The 17,430-nt window shown below is 40.4% G+C and overlaps 1 protein-coding gene across 2 annotated transcripts in view; it reads right to left on the reverse strand.

The window, feature by feature from the left end:
- NCAPD3 (non-SMC condensin II complex subunit D3) overlaps positions 1-17,430 on the reverse strand; it is a 53,800-nt gene that overhangs the window by 2,748 nt on the left and 33,622 nt on the right. For both annotated transcript variants that reach the window (XM_039878869.1, XM_039878870.1), the window contains 10 exons: positions 16,268-16,506; positions 15,251-15,330; positions 9,505-9,642; positions 9,105-9,238; positions 8,660-8,859; positions 6,333-6,443; positions 4,298-4,465; positions 3,469-3,635; positions 3,078-3,217; positions 2,059-2,136 (listed from right to left, as the gene is read on the reverse strand). In XM_039878869.1, coding sequence (XP_039734803.1) covers positions 2,059-2,136; positions 3,078-3,217; positions 3,469-3,635; positions 4,298-4,465; positions 6,333-6,443; positions 8,660-8,859; positions 9,105-9,238; positions 9,505-9,642; positions 15,251-15,330; positions 16,268-16,506 — 1,455 coding nt within the window. The remainder of the gene's footprint in view (positions 1-2,058; positions 2,137-3,077; positions 3,218-3,468; positions 3,636-4,297; positions 4,466-6,332; positions 6,444-8,659; positions 8,860-9,104; positions 9,239-9,504; positions 9,643-15,250; positions 15,331-16,267; positions 16,507-17,430) is intronic.

Genomic DNA, 17,430 nt, shown 5'->3' on the forward strand with positions numbered 1-17,430 from the left:
TTTGTTAAAATCTAGCTCTGAAAATTATTCATTTCCATTAAGCAAAATCACTTTGCTAACGCTGAGTACCACTGCTGTGCCAGAATAGTGGAGCTAGGTAGCATTTTTCAATTGGTTTCGTAGAGCCGAGACCACCTCCTGACAGTCACACCACCTAAGAGTTGTCAATAGAATTTGTATTTATAAACCACAGAGAAAATAGAAGAGTTTTTAAAATTATCTAGTAATTCTCCCAGGGAGGAGAGCTAACAAGAGATCCTTCATTAAGCCTTTCTTTCTGGTTCAGAATAAGAAGAGAGCCGCAGGAATTTTACATTCAAGAGCCTAGAGATACAAAAAAGTACTCCATTGATCTGGGGTCACCTGAGAGTCTTATTTGCAGTGTAAAGATGGCTCCACACATTCACATTCAAGCAGCATTAATGCAGCATGTCAGCTTTCACTGCTGAGGAATACATGCTGCCAGGAAACCAACCGAAGACAAATCAGGGCTTCGTGGGGATAGGCAAAGCTAAAACGAAACACATTCTCCCTTTTTCTGCAGCATATGGTACCTAACTGCCAAAATAGAAGCACTCGGTGCCCCTGAGCCAGGAACAAAGAACATATAGAAAACTTTTCTGTGTAAAAGAGGTTGAATTTTTTTACATATATAATATTACACCTGTTCAATTGTATATAGGAACCCAAAATTACACACTGCTTTTAATGACAAAAGCTGTCATGATTCAGTTGTCATCTGAGGAGCGGTAGGGGAGGAGTTGTGTTCAGCCATTAATCTCCCTTAAAAGGTAAACTTGGATGAAATTATTTATAATCTGGTAATATTCTAAGAGATCACAGCCTCACCAAGCAAGTAGCTAGAACACAGTAGGTACCCAATAAATTTGCATTGATTGACTGCATGACTAAATGAATGGCTTGATACTTTGTTGCTCCATTATCACAAAGAACATCTTGACACTATTCTCATCTTATAATAATGCCCAAGATTAGCACAGTGAGAAAAACAAGGCTGTAGAAGGAACACAGGAACTGGAATCAGAAAACCTGAGTTCAAGTCCCGCTCCGCCATTCAATAAACTTGTTCATACCTATCATACTCACGGCATTGTGATTGGCCTGGTGATACCGTGAGGAGTAAAACAGCTGATACACGAACATCGAGGGCAGACAATGAATTATTTAGAAGTGTGGCGAGTATTGTTAATAAGGTCTGAGTGTCAGGGAGGGGCACCTAATCTAGTCGGAAGAGTCAGGATGGGCTTCTTTTAGAGGGTGAAGAAGCAGTAACTAGGAAGGGGGTATATTCTAGATGAGGGCGTGTCACGTGAAAACCCCATGTCAGAGAAAAGTGGAGCTTGTGCAGGCACTTGGAGAGGACTGCCCATGGCTGGGGTATAGAGTAAGAAGGAAGGTGGAGAGAGACCAGGCGGGAAGAAAGCAGAGACACATGCAAACTACACTATAAATTTTGGACAAAAGAATAAACTGCCCAATAGGAGTGAGAAGACAGGCTCTCAGCTGAGCTGGCAGTGGAATCCTTGATCTGCCACTGAATCTCAAGTCTCAGTTTGCTCTGGAGCTGAAGTCAGTGACATACAGGTGCCTGCTAGTGCTGACATCTGACAGCTATAAAGCCGGGCTGGCTGAGTGAATCGAGTAAACCCGGGGAGTTAGGCAGGAGTGGCGAAGCATCAGCTCCAGAATGCCAAGAATGGCATTGCCTAGAGCAGTTACTTAAGGGAACTGTGCCTCAGCTTCACCGTCCGTCAAATGAGGATACCTCACAGGGTTGTGGGCAGTGTAGACTGAGTTAACACATGTGAAAGCACCTGGAAGAGTGCTGGACCTTCAGCCTGTGCTCCGTCGAGTTATAATTATTCGAAAATATTCAGTCTGCCTGCCACAATGCACTATGATCCTGCTGAGCACCGGGAGAGCCTGTATCCAGGAAAGGAAAGCTTTTGCAACAGGAAGTTTTACTGCACCTCTACTAGACACACAGCGACCACAGGAGAGAGTGAGAAGAAGCCAGCTCTCACATTAGCTACTTACTCTCAGGAGTGCTGATTGCTCGTTTGGCTACATGGTCAATAGCTCCACTGGACTCTTGCTCCAAGCTGCATGAAGATGCTAGGATAAAATGGGAAGGTTTTATCTGTCCCAAAATCCCAAAACAATATCAAAGGGCAAAACAACCAAATGAGAAAAAGTATGATATGATAAAGTTAATATCCCAGATAACGTGTTCTTATAAAGAGGTAATTCAGAAAGATACAAAAAAAGGATAAACATGAGAAACAATGTCCATTCTCACTAAGATTCAAAGAAATAGTAAAACCATAACCATTTCTGGTCTATAAAGCTCAGCAAAGAGAATGGGAAATTATAAAACTAGTATTTCTAAGTAGGAAAATGGACACTTGTGTGCCATTGGCAGGAGTATAATGTGGAGTGAGTGACAGAGGGCAGTTTGACACTATCAAAACTTTTAAACATATTCATGGCCTCTGAATGCCAAAAATTAATCCAAACGATTGTACACATATAAGGCTATATGTACAAGGATGTTTATTGTGATGTTATTTCAAAAAATTGAAAAACAAAAATAGGATTATAATAAATAAGTGATGGTACTTCCATAAGATACAATGCTGCCAGCGGGAGAAAAGTTTTGAAAGAAAGGTTCGTGGAAAACTTTTCACTATATATTATTAGAAGTATGTATAGGAAAGCAGGTAATAAAACAGGATGCACACTGAGATCACAATTTTATAAATAAAACCAAGCACACATGTGTGAGGAGTAGAAAAACGAGAAGAATAAATACCTCACTGCTCTGGGTGAGTTTTCTATTTCTCAGTCTTTTCCAAATATTTTATCATAAATATGCATTGTTTTATTACCTCTTACCCTAAGCCCCCAATAAAGTTATTTATTTTAAAAATAATAAAATAGAAACCATTTAAAGGAATGGGAAGGAGGCTTGTTCTGTTTCAGTCTGTAAACTCACTATGTCTGAGATAGAGAACCATGTAGTTCTATCATCCTTTTAGAGGTGCCTTAAGACTCACCATGGTTGTGTGTTTTGTCCAGATTTTCGGGGTTTAAAGTGAAAGGCAGCACTCCTATGCTCCGATTCTGACATTTGCTATTCGACTCTACAGCTTTCTTGACAGAATTCAGGATTGCAATGGTACTCAGGGACATGGACCTGTGAAGGAGAACATGCCACAGACATGCAGAAAGCAAGGGTGAGAAACCTGAAGTCACTACCCATTTTCTTTCAAATGTATCCTCATCCACACTTGTTTCAAATCTGAAAAAGAATAGCCCTGAGTGAGGTATCAGTGAAAACATAATGGCATCACTCATACTAAAAACACCTAGTGGGAAATGACGAAGATGCCTCTGAGAATACAGTGATAGGGAGTCAGCCCGTGACTGATTCTGTGGGCTCCATACCTGGCTTTGGGCATTAATCTCTTCAACGGCCCAGTTTCAAGTGAAAGAGGCAAAGGCGGTGCTTGGCCAGCACTTGACCTGGGTGTTGAGGGCTGGCTCACAGAATGGGGTACAGTGGCATTTTCTTGGCCAGCAGGAGCTGACATTATTTCTAAACTCGGAGCGACCTGTCAGAGAAGATAAAGGGTATTTACCTTCTAACACTTAAAAAAAAAATCTTTACATGCTATGAGCAAGTCCGTAGTCGTCTATTTTAAAACCATGTCACCCCAGGGCAAACAGAACTTTCTCTTCAGAAACAATACTGTTAGCAGACTGCCACACAGAGATGTTGTGGTATTAAAGAAAAATAGGAGAAAGTTAGTTTGCCCTCATCATTTTTTAAGGAGGCAGATCTATGGATTTCTCAAGCAAGTAAGCACACTGTGTCTGGAAGTGAGCAGCAGCTCACCTAGAAACACCCCCCAGTGACAGTATGTTCTCAAGAGGGGCATGCTGGAAGAAGGACCGCAAACAAACTAAGCAGCCTAGGGAGATCTAGTTACCTTTGATTATCACTATAATCAAAGATCAGAAAACCCCGCTGCCAGCTTGCTTTCCGGGCAGTCACACATTTTCCCCAACTATTATTATGACTTCCTAGACAAGTTTGAGTGACACAGCCTTGAAGGAAGGGAAGCCTCTATGACCCAGCTCCCTGCCCGTCACACATAACGAACACAGCGAACACAAGCAGCAATTTTGAAGGTCTCAGACCAACTCCTGCTTATATGTATAGCAGAGAGCAGATTGAAGAGAAGGGTCAGGCTTAAGGTGGCTGCTCATCTACCTGCATGGCACCTTCTGCCTCCCTGTTTGCATCGGCTTGTTTCGCCAGCTCTTGCTCCTGGGCTAGCTGTTCGTTGTACTTCTTCATGTCGTACTCGAGTTCTGATGCTAGCTGTTTGTCAACTGCAAAGAAATCCTTGATTTCATCCCGGTAATCCTGCATCACCTCCTAAAACAGACCCAGAGGCATTCTTTAATGTTTTCTTGAATAAATAAGCTCCCAAAAGGACTTGAAAATAATAGGAACAGTAAGACTTATTTTGCTGAGGACAGACTATTCCTATTATATCAACCAACAAGTTAATTAACATAATGGCATTTTCCCAGGAAACAACAATTGCACTTGATTGACCACACAAGCAGATGAGCATGATGTGAGATAATAACTCTTAAGAGTTCTGATCTCTCAGGAAGCTTCTTGTCTAACTGCCAGTTAACAATTTCCAAGGTTCCTGATGGGAGAAAGGCCATGTATTCACACAATTGTAGCCTAAAGTAGAACTTTAATAGGACACAGAACTGCCACCAATAGCTAGTCCCTGTCCATTTCTGAAGGCTGGCATGGGGAAAGTGATATATCTGGGTGGTCTGGCTTGGCTCTGGGTCACGACCAGTTCTTAGTGTCACTAAGGTCGGACCCTTAGGAATTCAAGTCAGAGGTTGGGTTACAGGTAGGTGACATATGGCATTGTCCTGGCTTGGACAGGCCCCTGGAGCAAGATACAAGAAGCAGTGCAGTCTAAAAGTTGACCATCTATCTATACTAGTTTTCTCAGAGGATTGCAGTTATGGCTTTTAATTTCATCTCTGTGTCCTCTTCTGAAGGTATGACAGAAAACCTTTTATTGTATCATGGTAAGAATATTCTCAGGTCTTAAAGAAGCATGCTAGGGCTCAAACCTCTTTGCAAGAAAAAAAACCATGTCACCTCACAGTATTAGAGGGAGAAAAAAATATATCATAGCCCCAACTACAAGGGAAGTCCTGACGTAGGGAAAGAAATCCACCAACTCTTCCGGCTGGCACTAAGAGAAGGTGCCACACATCAGGGAAGCTGGAGCTGCTTTAATAAGTTACACGTGAAGAAATGTTGTGCTATTCAAATCGAGCAACTATTCAAATGTCACCATCCTCTGGGTGCGTGCTCATAAACAAAAGATAGACTTATTTTTCTTACGTGGTTAAAGTAGTCTTTTTTTTCCCCTTTCCTTTCTGAAGTTTAAAACAGGACAATAAAAATATAAGAATAACCGGAAGTTCTCATTTTATTTTCATGACAATGAGCCTATCTTTCTCACCTTAATTTCCTTAGGATAAAGAGCTATTTGAAAAACTATATTCAATGTGATTTTGTGGTAGCTCTTTTTGGAAAAAAGTTCTAAGCATTTCTTTTTTTTTTTTTTTGCATTTATTTCTGATGAAAAGATTACACCAGAAAGGTCTGGGGCCTCTTTTATGTCTGCACTGCAAGTACACATACACTGGCTGCTTTGACTGAGACGTCTCATGGCTTAGGACCCTGCCAGTGATGGCAGACCAGCCTCTGATCAGCATTTCCCAAGGCCTGCTGCCATGTGGAGGGGGGCTGTTATATCCTGACTTGTAAATCAGAGACAGTGTTAAAGGTAAATATACCCAAGTTAAATATAATGACCAATTTTCACTTTATCCCTCACCACAATGAACTTAGATGATGCCTTTGCTCTTGACCCCAGTTGAGAAAGTTTTCAAAATTGAATCTAATTGGCATCAAGGACACACATGCTCAGCATCGTGAGTCAGCTCTTCATAAACTCAACTGCACGAGAAAAGCAAGGACCAGTTTCTGTGGAACTTATGGTCAAACTGTCTTCTCAGCAAAGGCCTGTCTAGCTGGTCTAGTTCTAAAAAATGTAATCATGGTTTTGAGGCATTTTGAGTTCTAGTCATTCACCGACTAACCGCACCATCATAACTGCCAGGATCCTGAGTAATGAACCAGGGGCGGATGGGGCAACACCAACCACAAAGTATAAACAAACAAGGTCATCTTTTACCCTGAGATAGTTCATGAGTTCCCGCAAAGCTGGGATCTTATTCTTCTCTAGCACAGTCTTCAGGGAGATGATAATTGGAATAATGTTTTCTATGAAATTCCTCTTCTGAACCTGTGATAAGACAAACAAAGGCATGTTTTCAGTGCATAAAGTTCTGAAAGACAGAGACTTTCCTTTCATCTAGTTCTTTTGTCTAGCTGGTCTAGTATGTTATATAAGTTTATTTTTGATTATGGCACTGGGAATTGTATAGGATGTAGTACCTTTGTCCTGGAGACGTTATAAGCATTACCTCAAAACACTAGGAAAGCTTTGTAAAATAGGACACAGATAAATACTATTCTTATTTTCTAAATAAGAAAAAGGAATTAGAAATAAATTGAACAATCTGACAAAAAGCTACAACCTCCACACAAACCCATCACAGACCCTTGGTTCCACATTCAGTCCCTCCATTCAACGTCCTCTCTTTGGAATAAAAATGAGTTCAATTCTGGCAACCCAAAGAGACATTTTTTATTCCTGTTGGTGAAATGACAATGGTCAGAAATGGCTAAGCATGGCCATAATCAGTTTTGTATCTCTCTCTCTCTCTCTCTCTCTCTCTCTCTCTCTCTCATTTAGGAAAGTGTGATGTATTTTTATAGTCCCTGATTTGGCCAAGCCTTTATATTCTTTACCATGAACGATAACCACAAATGTTTGCTATAAATATTGTAGAATGAATAATAATTCATTATAGTAGCACACATATGTAAGATTTATCACTCTGAATCTGAAAAGTGTTCTTTGTCTTCTCATTTCAAGTCACAAGTATATCTTCCTTGCTTGTAAACCACTCATTTCTAAAAAGTCTTATCAGAGGTCCTCACATAGGAGGGCAATAGGTGGATAAACACTTTAATAAATATGAGTCTAAGCAGATGGTACATATAGGGATAGCCTTAAAAAGTGGCTTAAATGCATTCACTCAACAAATGTTATCAAACATTTTCTGTGTACCAGAAAGAAAGCTAACCTCTGGGAATAAAGGAAGAGAGCCATGAATTCTTGCCTTCGAGTTACTTCTAGACCAGACTAGCAGTCTTTGTTATGATGTATGGCACGCTGTGACAAGTGGCAGGGTGTTAAGGAACTTATGGGGGAGGGATGCCTAAGAAGGAAGGCATAAATAGGAGTGCAAATCAGGAAGGCTTCTTTGAAAAGATGATACTTAGGCTGCACAGGAATTAGGTTGCAGAAAAGGGAGGCCGGGGTGGGAGCGGACACTGCAGACAGAAGTAGCAGCATGCAAAGGCACAGAGGCAGGAGAGATACCTCCCAACTGAGGGATAACAGTAATCTGGAATGGAGAGTTCAGAGCAGGGAGCAGGCAGAGAAAGGATAGGATGGGGCAGCACAGCACTCAAAAGAGTTTTGTGTGCCTTGAAGGAGAATCAGAAGATGAGAAGCTATCAATCTACTTATTAAAGGTATCACTAGAGGTATGACTTATATATGATGAAATGTGTCCATGTTAAGCCAACAGTTGAATGACTTGACAAAAGTATATACTGAGTAATCAACACCACAATCTAGATCATCACCCATAATCCATCCCTCCAAAAGTTCCCTGCTGCTCCTCTGCAGTCAATCTACTTCTCATCTGTTTTAAGCAAGAGAATAAAATTATCAAATTTGTACTTAAGAAAGATTGCTCTGGCAGCAAGGTGGTGCACAGCCTGGAATAGAAAGAAACCAGAGACAGAAAAAGTGCTGAAGATACTGCCAGAAATGGCACAAGCTTATGTAAACACAGGACTAGTAAAAATGTGAGAGATAGATCTGTAAGATAAGATGGACATGTGGAATGTGATCAGTCTATTTTTGGGGGTTCAAAAGCCTTCAGGGCTCAGATGGGAAATGCAAATTAGCAGTCCAGGCTAGGGATAAAAGCCTGGGGTCTGCCTCCTAAAGTCATTCAAATCCCAATCTCCACACTTACTGACTGAACAAAATGTGTGCCTAGTATGCCAGACTCTGGATTGGGGTGGCACAGGGGCCCCCTCTCCACACAATAGAAGACTGGGCAAAGGGAGCAACAAATAGAAGAAAGAGATGGATGAGTAATTCAATTGTGATAAAGGAAGTTTTAGATGCCTGTGGCAAATCCAGTCAGGCAAATAGAATGGGTTCAGGCTCGCGGGAAAAGCTGGAGCTAGAAGCAGATGGAGAATAATCACCATCTGGGTGAGTTAAGGCCACTACTAAGAATGAAACTGGGATCTCAGCTACACCACGGGTATTTAGGGGTGAGATCAGGCCTACTTAGAGAACTACACACTCACCTGTGAGATGAGCTTTTTCTGAGCTTCCTGCATGACCACATTTGCCAGGGCCATGTCATCTTCTTCCATAAGGAGGTCCTTATCTGGTTTTGATCTCATTGCCAAAAGCTTGATTTCCTTTGAGCTGAGGACCTCAAAGGTATCTGAGAGTAACTCACTGGCTTCCATATCCAGGGGCAGGACGCCGTCGGCAAAGCACGCTGAGAGAGAGCACAAAAGATTGGCTTCTGAGAAACAGTCTGGTCCCAGAAGGGAGGTGTACCTCATGAAGCTAGGGAGGCCCGTGTAGGCTGCGAGGGGTCTGCATGGGTATGGCTGATGTGTGAGGACAAAAAGGAGCTTTCCTGTAGGACCAGGGTCCCATTTGCTCCAGATCTGCTTGACCATTAGCAACGCAGCATTTCATTTTTAAGTACACATTTTACACCAAACAGAACAGGCCTACCCAAAATACTAAGGCAGATTTTGGAAGTGATATTGAATCGCTGTTCATCTGTGAAGTGCTCTAGAAGAAATTTGTAGATCTTCATTCGTTTCTCCTTGTTTGTCTTTCCCTTGAGTGAAAACAGCCGCTTCTCTCTATGGTGAAACAGGGCAATTTTACCACATCATGTGGGAGAGGGTGGACTGTAATTTTAATAGCATCTCATGGCATCCTAAAAAGCAGTCTACCAGCGCTCATCATAGGCATTTCCCTTAGAACATGAATTTTCCTGCCTGGTCCTGCTAAGAGAAGTAACAACCCCACAAGGAACACATGGGCTGGGGTCTGTGCCTAACCATGCACACAGAGCAGCTGACCACCACCCCACTGCTCACCCAGCTCTCCCGGGAGCCTCACTGACCTCTCTGACTGGGGGAACTTGTTATACTTCTCATGCTTCTCGTAGTTATTGAAGTGGAAAATACACTCAATGAAGTGCTGGAAGAACATGACAGGATTCCTTTTCAGTAACAGGTGAGCCAGGCAAAACTCCCCAAAACTGCAAAAGAAGGAGACCCATTGGCAATCTGCACACAGCCTCTAAAATTATACCAAGAACTCTACAATGCAGCGGGGAACTGTGAATCAGGGTAAGGGATACCAAATCTATCCCAATAAACAGCTTCATTCATAGCAAAAGCAAGATAAGAACTTAGCTTTTTTGTCTGTCCTTGCTAAATGGCCTCTTTTTGGAAGCCAAGGTCAGTGTAAAGGCTTTAACAAGGTGTAAAAATTTTAACAAGGTGTATTTACTCAGTTACACCTCTAACAGGGGAAAACAATCAACAGACCCCAAACCACTTCTTCAAGCAGAGGCCCCTTGTCCCTCAGGCTGATGCAACGACAACCATCAGCTGAAAATAAACACTTGGTCTTCCCCACAACTTGAAGCTTGTTGCCCACAATAATGAACGAAAACCAATTTTAGTAACTGGAGCTTTTTTTAAGAATTGGGATTAATTACCAGAACTTCAGAGTTTGAGATAGCAGGGCAAGTACCCTCCACAGACAGCAACTGACTCCCACCAAGCTCTCAGCTCCTCAGCCAGCCTTGGGCACATTCCTTCTTTTTGTGCCCCAAACCTGGAAGAGGTGACTGGCATGCATGTACCATGCTACACAGTGGGACACAGATGTCACTAGCACGGCACCAATCTGAAGGGCAAAATCTAATGGCTTCTTCAGCCAAATGAACATGGACAAACTGTTCAACTTTAGCTTCTGTTTCATCATGATAGTTATGTGAGAGAATGCTAAGACACTGGTTTTTGGTCAGAGATCAACCTAAGGTGGTACAGGGCTGGCTTTGATCCATTCACACTATCCACACCAATGCTTTCATTTCATTTTAGAGTTAAATGCAATTTCCACCTACACAGGAACACTAGTCAACACCCACCTGGAGTGGGACAAGAACAAGCCAAACATTTTATTCTTGGCTTTGGAATGCACTAGGACTTGCAGGAGGTGTATCTGCCCCTACTGTTTCTCCTTAGGCTAATAGTCAAATTAGTGTGTATTCACAGCACACACATCAATTAAAGGTCAGAAGGTAGTTCAGAAATCATGATGTTCAAATAAGCCTAGATAAAAATTCTGCAGCAAATAATGACACTTTGACTATTAATCGAAAAAATAAGGGGACGGCCTGACATAATTAGGAAAACAAAACAAATAAACTATTTAATAAAAGGAATTCCCTCAGGAGAAATTCATGCAAGGGCAGCTAGAAGCACTTGTTTGATCTGAGAGTTGTCAGCATATTCTGGATAAACTGTTTTTTAGTAACCCAGGTTAGAAAGGTAAAGAAGTTCACAGCATCAGATGAAGTTCTTTTTATACAAGGTTACTTTGATAAACCATCTGTGACAAAGAATAGAGAAAACCACTGAGTAAACAAAACACATCCCCAAAAGAAACAAGACTTTACCTTCTGTGGTATTTATTACAGTTAACCTACCAGAGCACAGCAGTTTTCATAGCTACCTGAGATTTCTCCTCAGATATGAAGTTGTTCATATGACAATGTAAAATCAGATAGAATCCAATAATTCTTCTGCAAGAAGAGGGGGCACTTTGAACTTGGACTTAATGTTAAACGCTCATTTACTCAGAGTTTGGATCAAGAATACATACAGGTAGAAGAAACTAACAAGTTATTTCACATGCTCAGGGCTGAAAGCAGAGTCAAAGAGCTTTTTGCATCATGAGGATCCAGAAATCATAGTCCATGCCAACCTTACTGCTGCCTCTCCTGGGGCTTAGAAGGCCAAGTTGCAGCTTTTATTGGATAAAGGCTCACGGATCCCACTAGCTTGATAAATTGGGGAAGAGGGCCCATTGTGTTTGTCAGCTGAAGAGTTAAAATAAGTTAACTTCTAAGTAACGCCTTCTGGAGCATTCCTTTAGAGTAATAGAAAGCAGAACTTTTCAGGTACTGGGAAGAGAAAACTTCGACGTTCTGAAGAAATCTTACTAAGAACTCAGCATCCTTTCCCACCACTCCTTATCCCTCAGGACAATTTATAAAAATCAGATATAATCGCACTACCAATTCAGGGATACTGTCTAGAGAGTTTACACAGCATTAATTGCATTATACAGAAAATAAAAGGAAGACCAGCTAAATCTGAGTAATAATAATCTTATAGAACGAAATTATTACTGTCTTACTAAGAACCTAAATCTAGGTTTCAAATGGCCCTATGAGTCCAATTCCATTTTCAGATTCAGTAGGAAACAAAAGCCTGACTTCTTTCAGATGTCATCCCAAGCCAAATGCTATTCTGAAGTAGATGACTGCTCAATAAACGCCACTGTTAATGAACGCATATACCTAACCTGGTCTATCTCAGATTAAGACTGAAGGCTCAGACCCATTTACACCAGAATTCTATTTGAAACTTGAGGCAATTTATTTCCTATATCCATGTTCTCCTTGGCTGCCACCCAAATTCAGGCCCCTCTTGTTATCTGGCCTTCTTCACCTCTATCACGTCCCTCTATCATTCTGTGCTCCTTTCCTCCCGATCTCACTTCCCATGTCTCCTTTCCCCTGCCTGGAATGCACTCTGTATTCCAGGTTCCATGACGAGTCAAGCTTCTACCTGCTCTACACTTCTTCATAAATGAAAGCTGGCTTTCCTCCAAGGGCACATTTCCTTTACAGCGCTCTCAGGGAGAGGCTGCTCTTCTCTGAAATCCCATAGCCGGGGCACAAGGACCACGTTTTCTCCCTTATATTTTCTGTTTACCAAATGTTGAGTGTCTACTTGGTTTCAAGCTCTTTCAGGTGCTTGGAATGTAGAAGTAAGCAATATCTCTGCCCTTCAGGAAGCTTGTATGCTAGTGGGTAGACGGATGTACATACAACATAAAATGTGTTGCCAAAAGCGCTTTGAAGAAAAAGATGATGGGGAGACTATACGGGGAAGGAGGAAGAGGGGACTGGCTACAGGTTAAGAAAATCGTGACTTCTCTACCTGGTTCACAAGATAACACTTAGCCTTTTCTCCGGAAGTTCCTGTCATCTGTTTATTTTGTCCCCAACAGCTTGGTAACTGCTTCCTAATCTTCTCCATTCAAATCCTAGCATTGCCGTTATGGTTTGAAAGTTTGTGTCCCCCATAGCCAAACTCTTATGTTGAAAACCCAACCTCCAAGGAAAGGGAGCCTTTGTGAGGTGACTAGGTCATGAGGACAAAGAGCCCTGGTGAGTGCAATTAGTGCTTCATAAAAGAAGCCCCAGAGAGATCTCTCAATCCCTTATGCCATATGAAGATACAATGAGAAGTCTGCTATCTGGAAGAAGGCCTTCACAAGGGCCCAGCCATGCTGACACCCTGAGCTCAGACTCCCAGCCTTCAAACTGTGAGAGATAAATTTCTTGTTTATAAGTCAAGAAGGCTATGGTATTCTGTTACATCTGCCCGAATGGACCAAGAGAATCTCTCAGAGCATCTTCATTGTCCATACAGAGGAGCTCATTTCGCCCCTAACTTGGTGTTTCCTTCACTTCATGGACTCCAGTGACCCTCACGTTTTATACTGTGTCATCACTCTATAGGCACATCCTGTTCCATGTCCCTGGAACACCCCAATTCTGATGTCAAACAATCCACTTCATGACCACACCCACCTAATCTACCAGCTTTCGGATTCCTTCATCCCTATTACACTTATTCTACAACTTCACTAGGCCCTCTAGATCCTCAATTACTTCTTTTTCTCCCAAACCGAGCCATCTCTGTCTTTACTTCCCTTTCTATCTCAATGGTCTATTATTTTAGTTGCTCTCTTGCTTCAAACCTCTCTGGCCCCTGTCTCCTTACAGTTCTGCAGCATTTGCCCAGTTAAATGGAAACAGTCTACTAGTTATCTGACCATTACCCTGTGACTACTGTACTACAGCCACCACCTAGTGGGCAGAGGGGAAATATGTCATACAATTTTATAGCCCTAAAATTTTGGGTTTATCATCATATGACCAATTAAAAATGTCATGAAGAGTCTGCTCTTGCCAGAATTTTCCAGAAATTCACTTGGACTAAAAATAAATTCATTAGGCAATGCTACTAGTCTCTTTGGAAGATCTGTATTAGCAGATACATGTGGAAAAAATAATGTGTTTAAAGTAAGCAGGCAGGCCTGACTATAGGCCTAAAAGTAGAACAGACTCATTTTGACGACAGTTAACGAAGCTGAAAATCATGGTCCACATTTGAACCATGGTTTAAACAAACCCAAATGTGGAGATAAAAATGGAAACATTTAAGGGGGAAGTATTAAAATGCTATAAGAGGCACTGATAACCTTTCCACAGTGTAAATCTCTCTCTCTTTCCTAATTTCTTTCTGATTCATGCTCTGATGACCTGCACAACAGGTTCTATGTATATTTTACATACTAATCAATGCTCTTTCTAACTTACATGTATAGAAGCTGACACAAGTGGGGAAAATGCAGAACTGCAAGTTAAATAACCAATCTTACCTCCCAGGCTCATCATCTGAAAGCCTTCCAAGCACTTTTAATTGTGCCTGTTCCTAGGCTACAAATCGTATTAAGAGCCATGAGAGCCAGTTTTACAGCAGCAGAGTAAGGGTAAGAGGGTGCTATCTTGGTCCCTTTCCCAATTATATAAACAAAGAAAAAGAAAAAGAAAAAGTAATAGACTTAGCTTTTTGCTTCTGACTCCAGACAGTATTAATTAGAATGTTAACCTCTACTAGTTTATTATGTAAAATGTTCCTCCTTGGAAAATTATACCCAAAGGAAACTGAACAGAAATTCTTTCATGGAACTCAGAGTAAATCACTGGTGACCATATTTAGAACCAGAGGAGCCCATTATTATAAGCTATTTATAGTTAATGAACTCTATAAAGACCTTTTTCCAACTGTGGTAGCTTTTGCCATGGCTTTCAATATTCTGTTTTCCAATTACAGGTTTGCTTTAAAAAGAATTATTCATACGACATAGTCTAAGTTGGCAGATTCTGTGAGATCATTTTCAACCCCTTGAAAATAAATTTTTAAAAAAATTACCAAACGACAGGAATTAAGTAGTGGCAAAGCAATTCCCTTCCCTTTTAATTCGTAAGAAACTGCCATTTCCAAGGAGCCTTGTAATCTGTATACTCTATTTCATAGTATGAGATTCTGTCTTAATTTCTAGACTTTCTTACAATTTCTGCACTTAAAAGAAAGCCTAAACTCTATTAAAATTCACATTTTATTGGCCTAGACATCAACATAGTTAAGTCAACAGTTAAAGGCTACTATTCTATAGTTTACCACAACAAAGGCATATACTGCTCTTCATTAAGTCTTTGGAAAGAGTGAATAATATTAGCAAATGTGATCAATGCTGAGATTATTTAATGGTCAATCTGAATGAGTTGTTTTTTTTTTTTAACTTGTATGCAAAATAAAGCTTTGTTATATAGCTTAGTATTTTTAAAATCTGCTAATTATCTGGCAACTACCAAAAGCTCACTGAATCTTAAATAACTCAACTCTAACCCAATTTTAAAGAAAAGAGATCTAGTGTAAACTAAAAATTAGGTATATCATTCAGCTGCCTGACATCAGAGGGAAAAGATTCACCTGGCGATATCTGGGTGTGAATCTATCAGAGTGCTGACAAACCGAAAGAACAGAGAGCCTTTCCATTTCACGAACTCTTCCTGTACAAAGAGAAACAACAGGGTTAAGGAGGGCTTTTAATATATAAACCTAAAATGTCATAAAACCAACTGTTAACTTTCTTTTAACATCACAACTGTCAGCTACTCAAGTCTGTGGCACATTAGCACATTTTGTTAGCACTCAATTCCCAACCATCTTGAAAGAACAAACCAGTTGTTAGTCACAAAGAGAAGTGAAGGAATATGTGGGTAGAACAGCATCAGACCTTCTACTGTATTAGGAAATGACTCACAGCACATGGCTTTAAAGGAAGAGTGTCACTGGTTCCTTCGTTAGGAACAAACATAATGTACGAAAAAATGAGTATATAGGACATCCTAGAATAGATGTACATCTTAGTTAAATGCCCTCTTTTCAAAGATCAAATATTATCCTCCTCTCATTATAGGTTAAACATACGCTCTCACTGTGAATAAAAGTATCTAACGCTCTGTGGAGCTTCACAGCTCACTAAGTAAGCCCGCTCACACACTAAACTATCCCACGGACTCTCAGAGCACTTCTATGAGACAACCAGGGAAACCACTACGATCCTCATTTTACAAAATGATTTTACAAACTTTTTACAAAAGTTATGTCTGAGAAAGACTGACCTGTTCAAAGGTAAGGAGATTGACAGAATTGAACAAAACCACACCTACTGGTCTACTGAGTGTGCTTTCTCTACGTGGTGTTTATTTGCAAAATGAAACTTTACACTGCTTCACAGGATATCTAAACAAACACCCAAAATAGATATCGGTAAGTAACAATATGTTTAAAAGGCTACACAGAACATTAGAAGAGTGATTCTTTTAAACCAGAGCTGAGGCTAATTATTTTTGGAATCTACTACAAAGTATCACACTTCACAGGCTACTCAAATATTTCCTTAAATCAGAAGCAATGTTGGAAGGAAAAAAATGACATACAAACCTGCAAGAGATTGGTAAGCAAGATGAGCGTTTGCTTTCGGATGAATGGATCTGAATCCTTCAGACACATGGAGATATTGGGAATGTACTTATCCACCATGACAGTGTACCGGATACAAAGATCACACATAACAATGACAACATTGTTGCGAACAGCCACATCATCGCACACCTCGAGCTCTCGCACAAGGGCTGGGATGCTCTTCTTTGCGAGATCCTCATGCTGTAAGCACAGCTTACCTGTCACAGAAGAGATTAGGATATCTTGCCTCTGTTCTATTCTACATTTTCTCCAGAAAGATCTTGCTATGGATTTTATGTAATCAAAGTTAAGACATCGTGTCAACAATCACAAAAAATCAAAGGTGGACAAACCCATATTAAATATTAGAAAGTTCAAAATAGCTTAAGGAAAAATATCTCCTCCCACCCTCTAGGGTTTTATGAGATATATACTATGAGATGTTCCTTCACAGTAGTAAAATTATCTTCCTTTTAAAGTCAACAGTTGAATTGTGAAGTTGTCTACTTAACTGGAAAATTACCAATAAAACTAAGGAGGATCTGGAAATCTGAGCTAGGTAATTAGGAAAGAATGATCATCTTTCATTTATTTTATTTCTTTTTCATAAAGAAGAAAAGTTGTTGAGTTTTGTTTGTGGGTTTTTTTTGTATTTCGCCTGGGAGATGTTTTGCTCTTATTTACAATTCTTAGATTAAAAAAAAAAAAAAACTATTATTACAAAAAAACAGAACTTTATTCAACGTAAAATACACAATCACACTAAAGAAAAAAAATCAAATTACAATACAAAGGTCAGTGTCTTTGAGATTAACACTAATTTGAGTTCATTAAGAAATATGCTTAATAGCTCATCTAATAAACCATCTCCTTTTATAAACTGATCTGCAAATTTATTTTTTCATTCCCAGAACTCAGTGTAGTGCCTGGCATACAGTTCTTGATGAATAGACTTCATGGTGCTACATTATGAGCAATCAAGAAACAGGTATAATGATACCAAATTAACATAAAAAGCAAAAGCTCTCTACAGGAAGTATCTTGAGTCTGATCATCTTGGGCAGCTATTAACCCAAAGCTTCTCATCAGCACTCTGGTACATCTGCAAATTTGGGTGCTCCAATTAGAACTGCCTCCAAAAC

Source organism: Pteropus medius, unplaced genomic scaffold, assembly GCF_902729225.1.
Source record: "Pteropus medius unplaced genomic scaffold, Ma_sr-lr_union100, whole genome shotgun sequence".
NCBI classification, from domain to species: Eukaryota; Metazoa; Chordata; class Mammalia; order Chiroptera; family Pteropodidae; genus Pteropus; species Pteropus medius.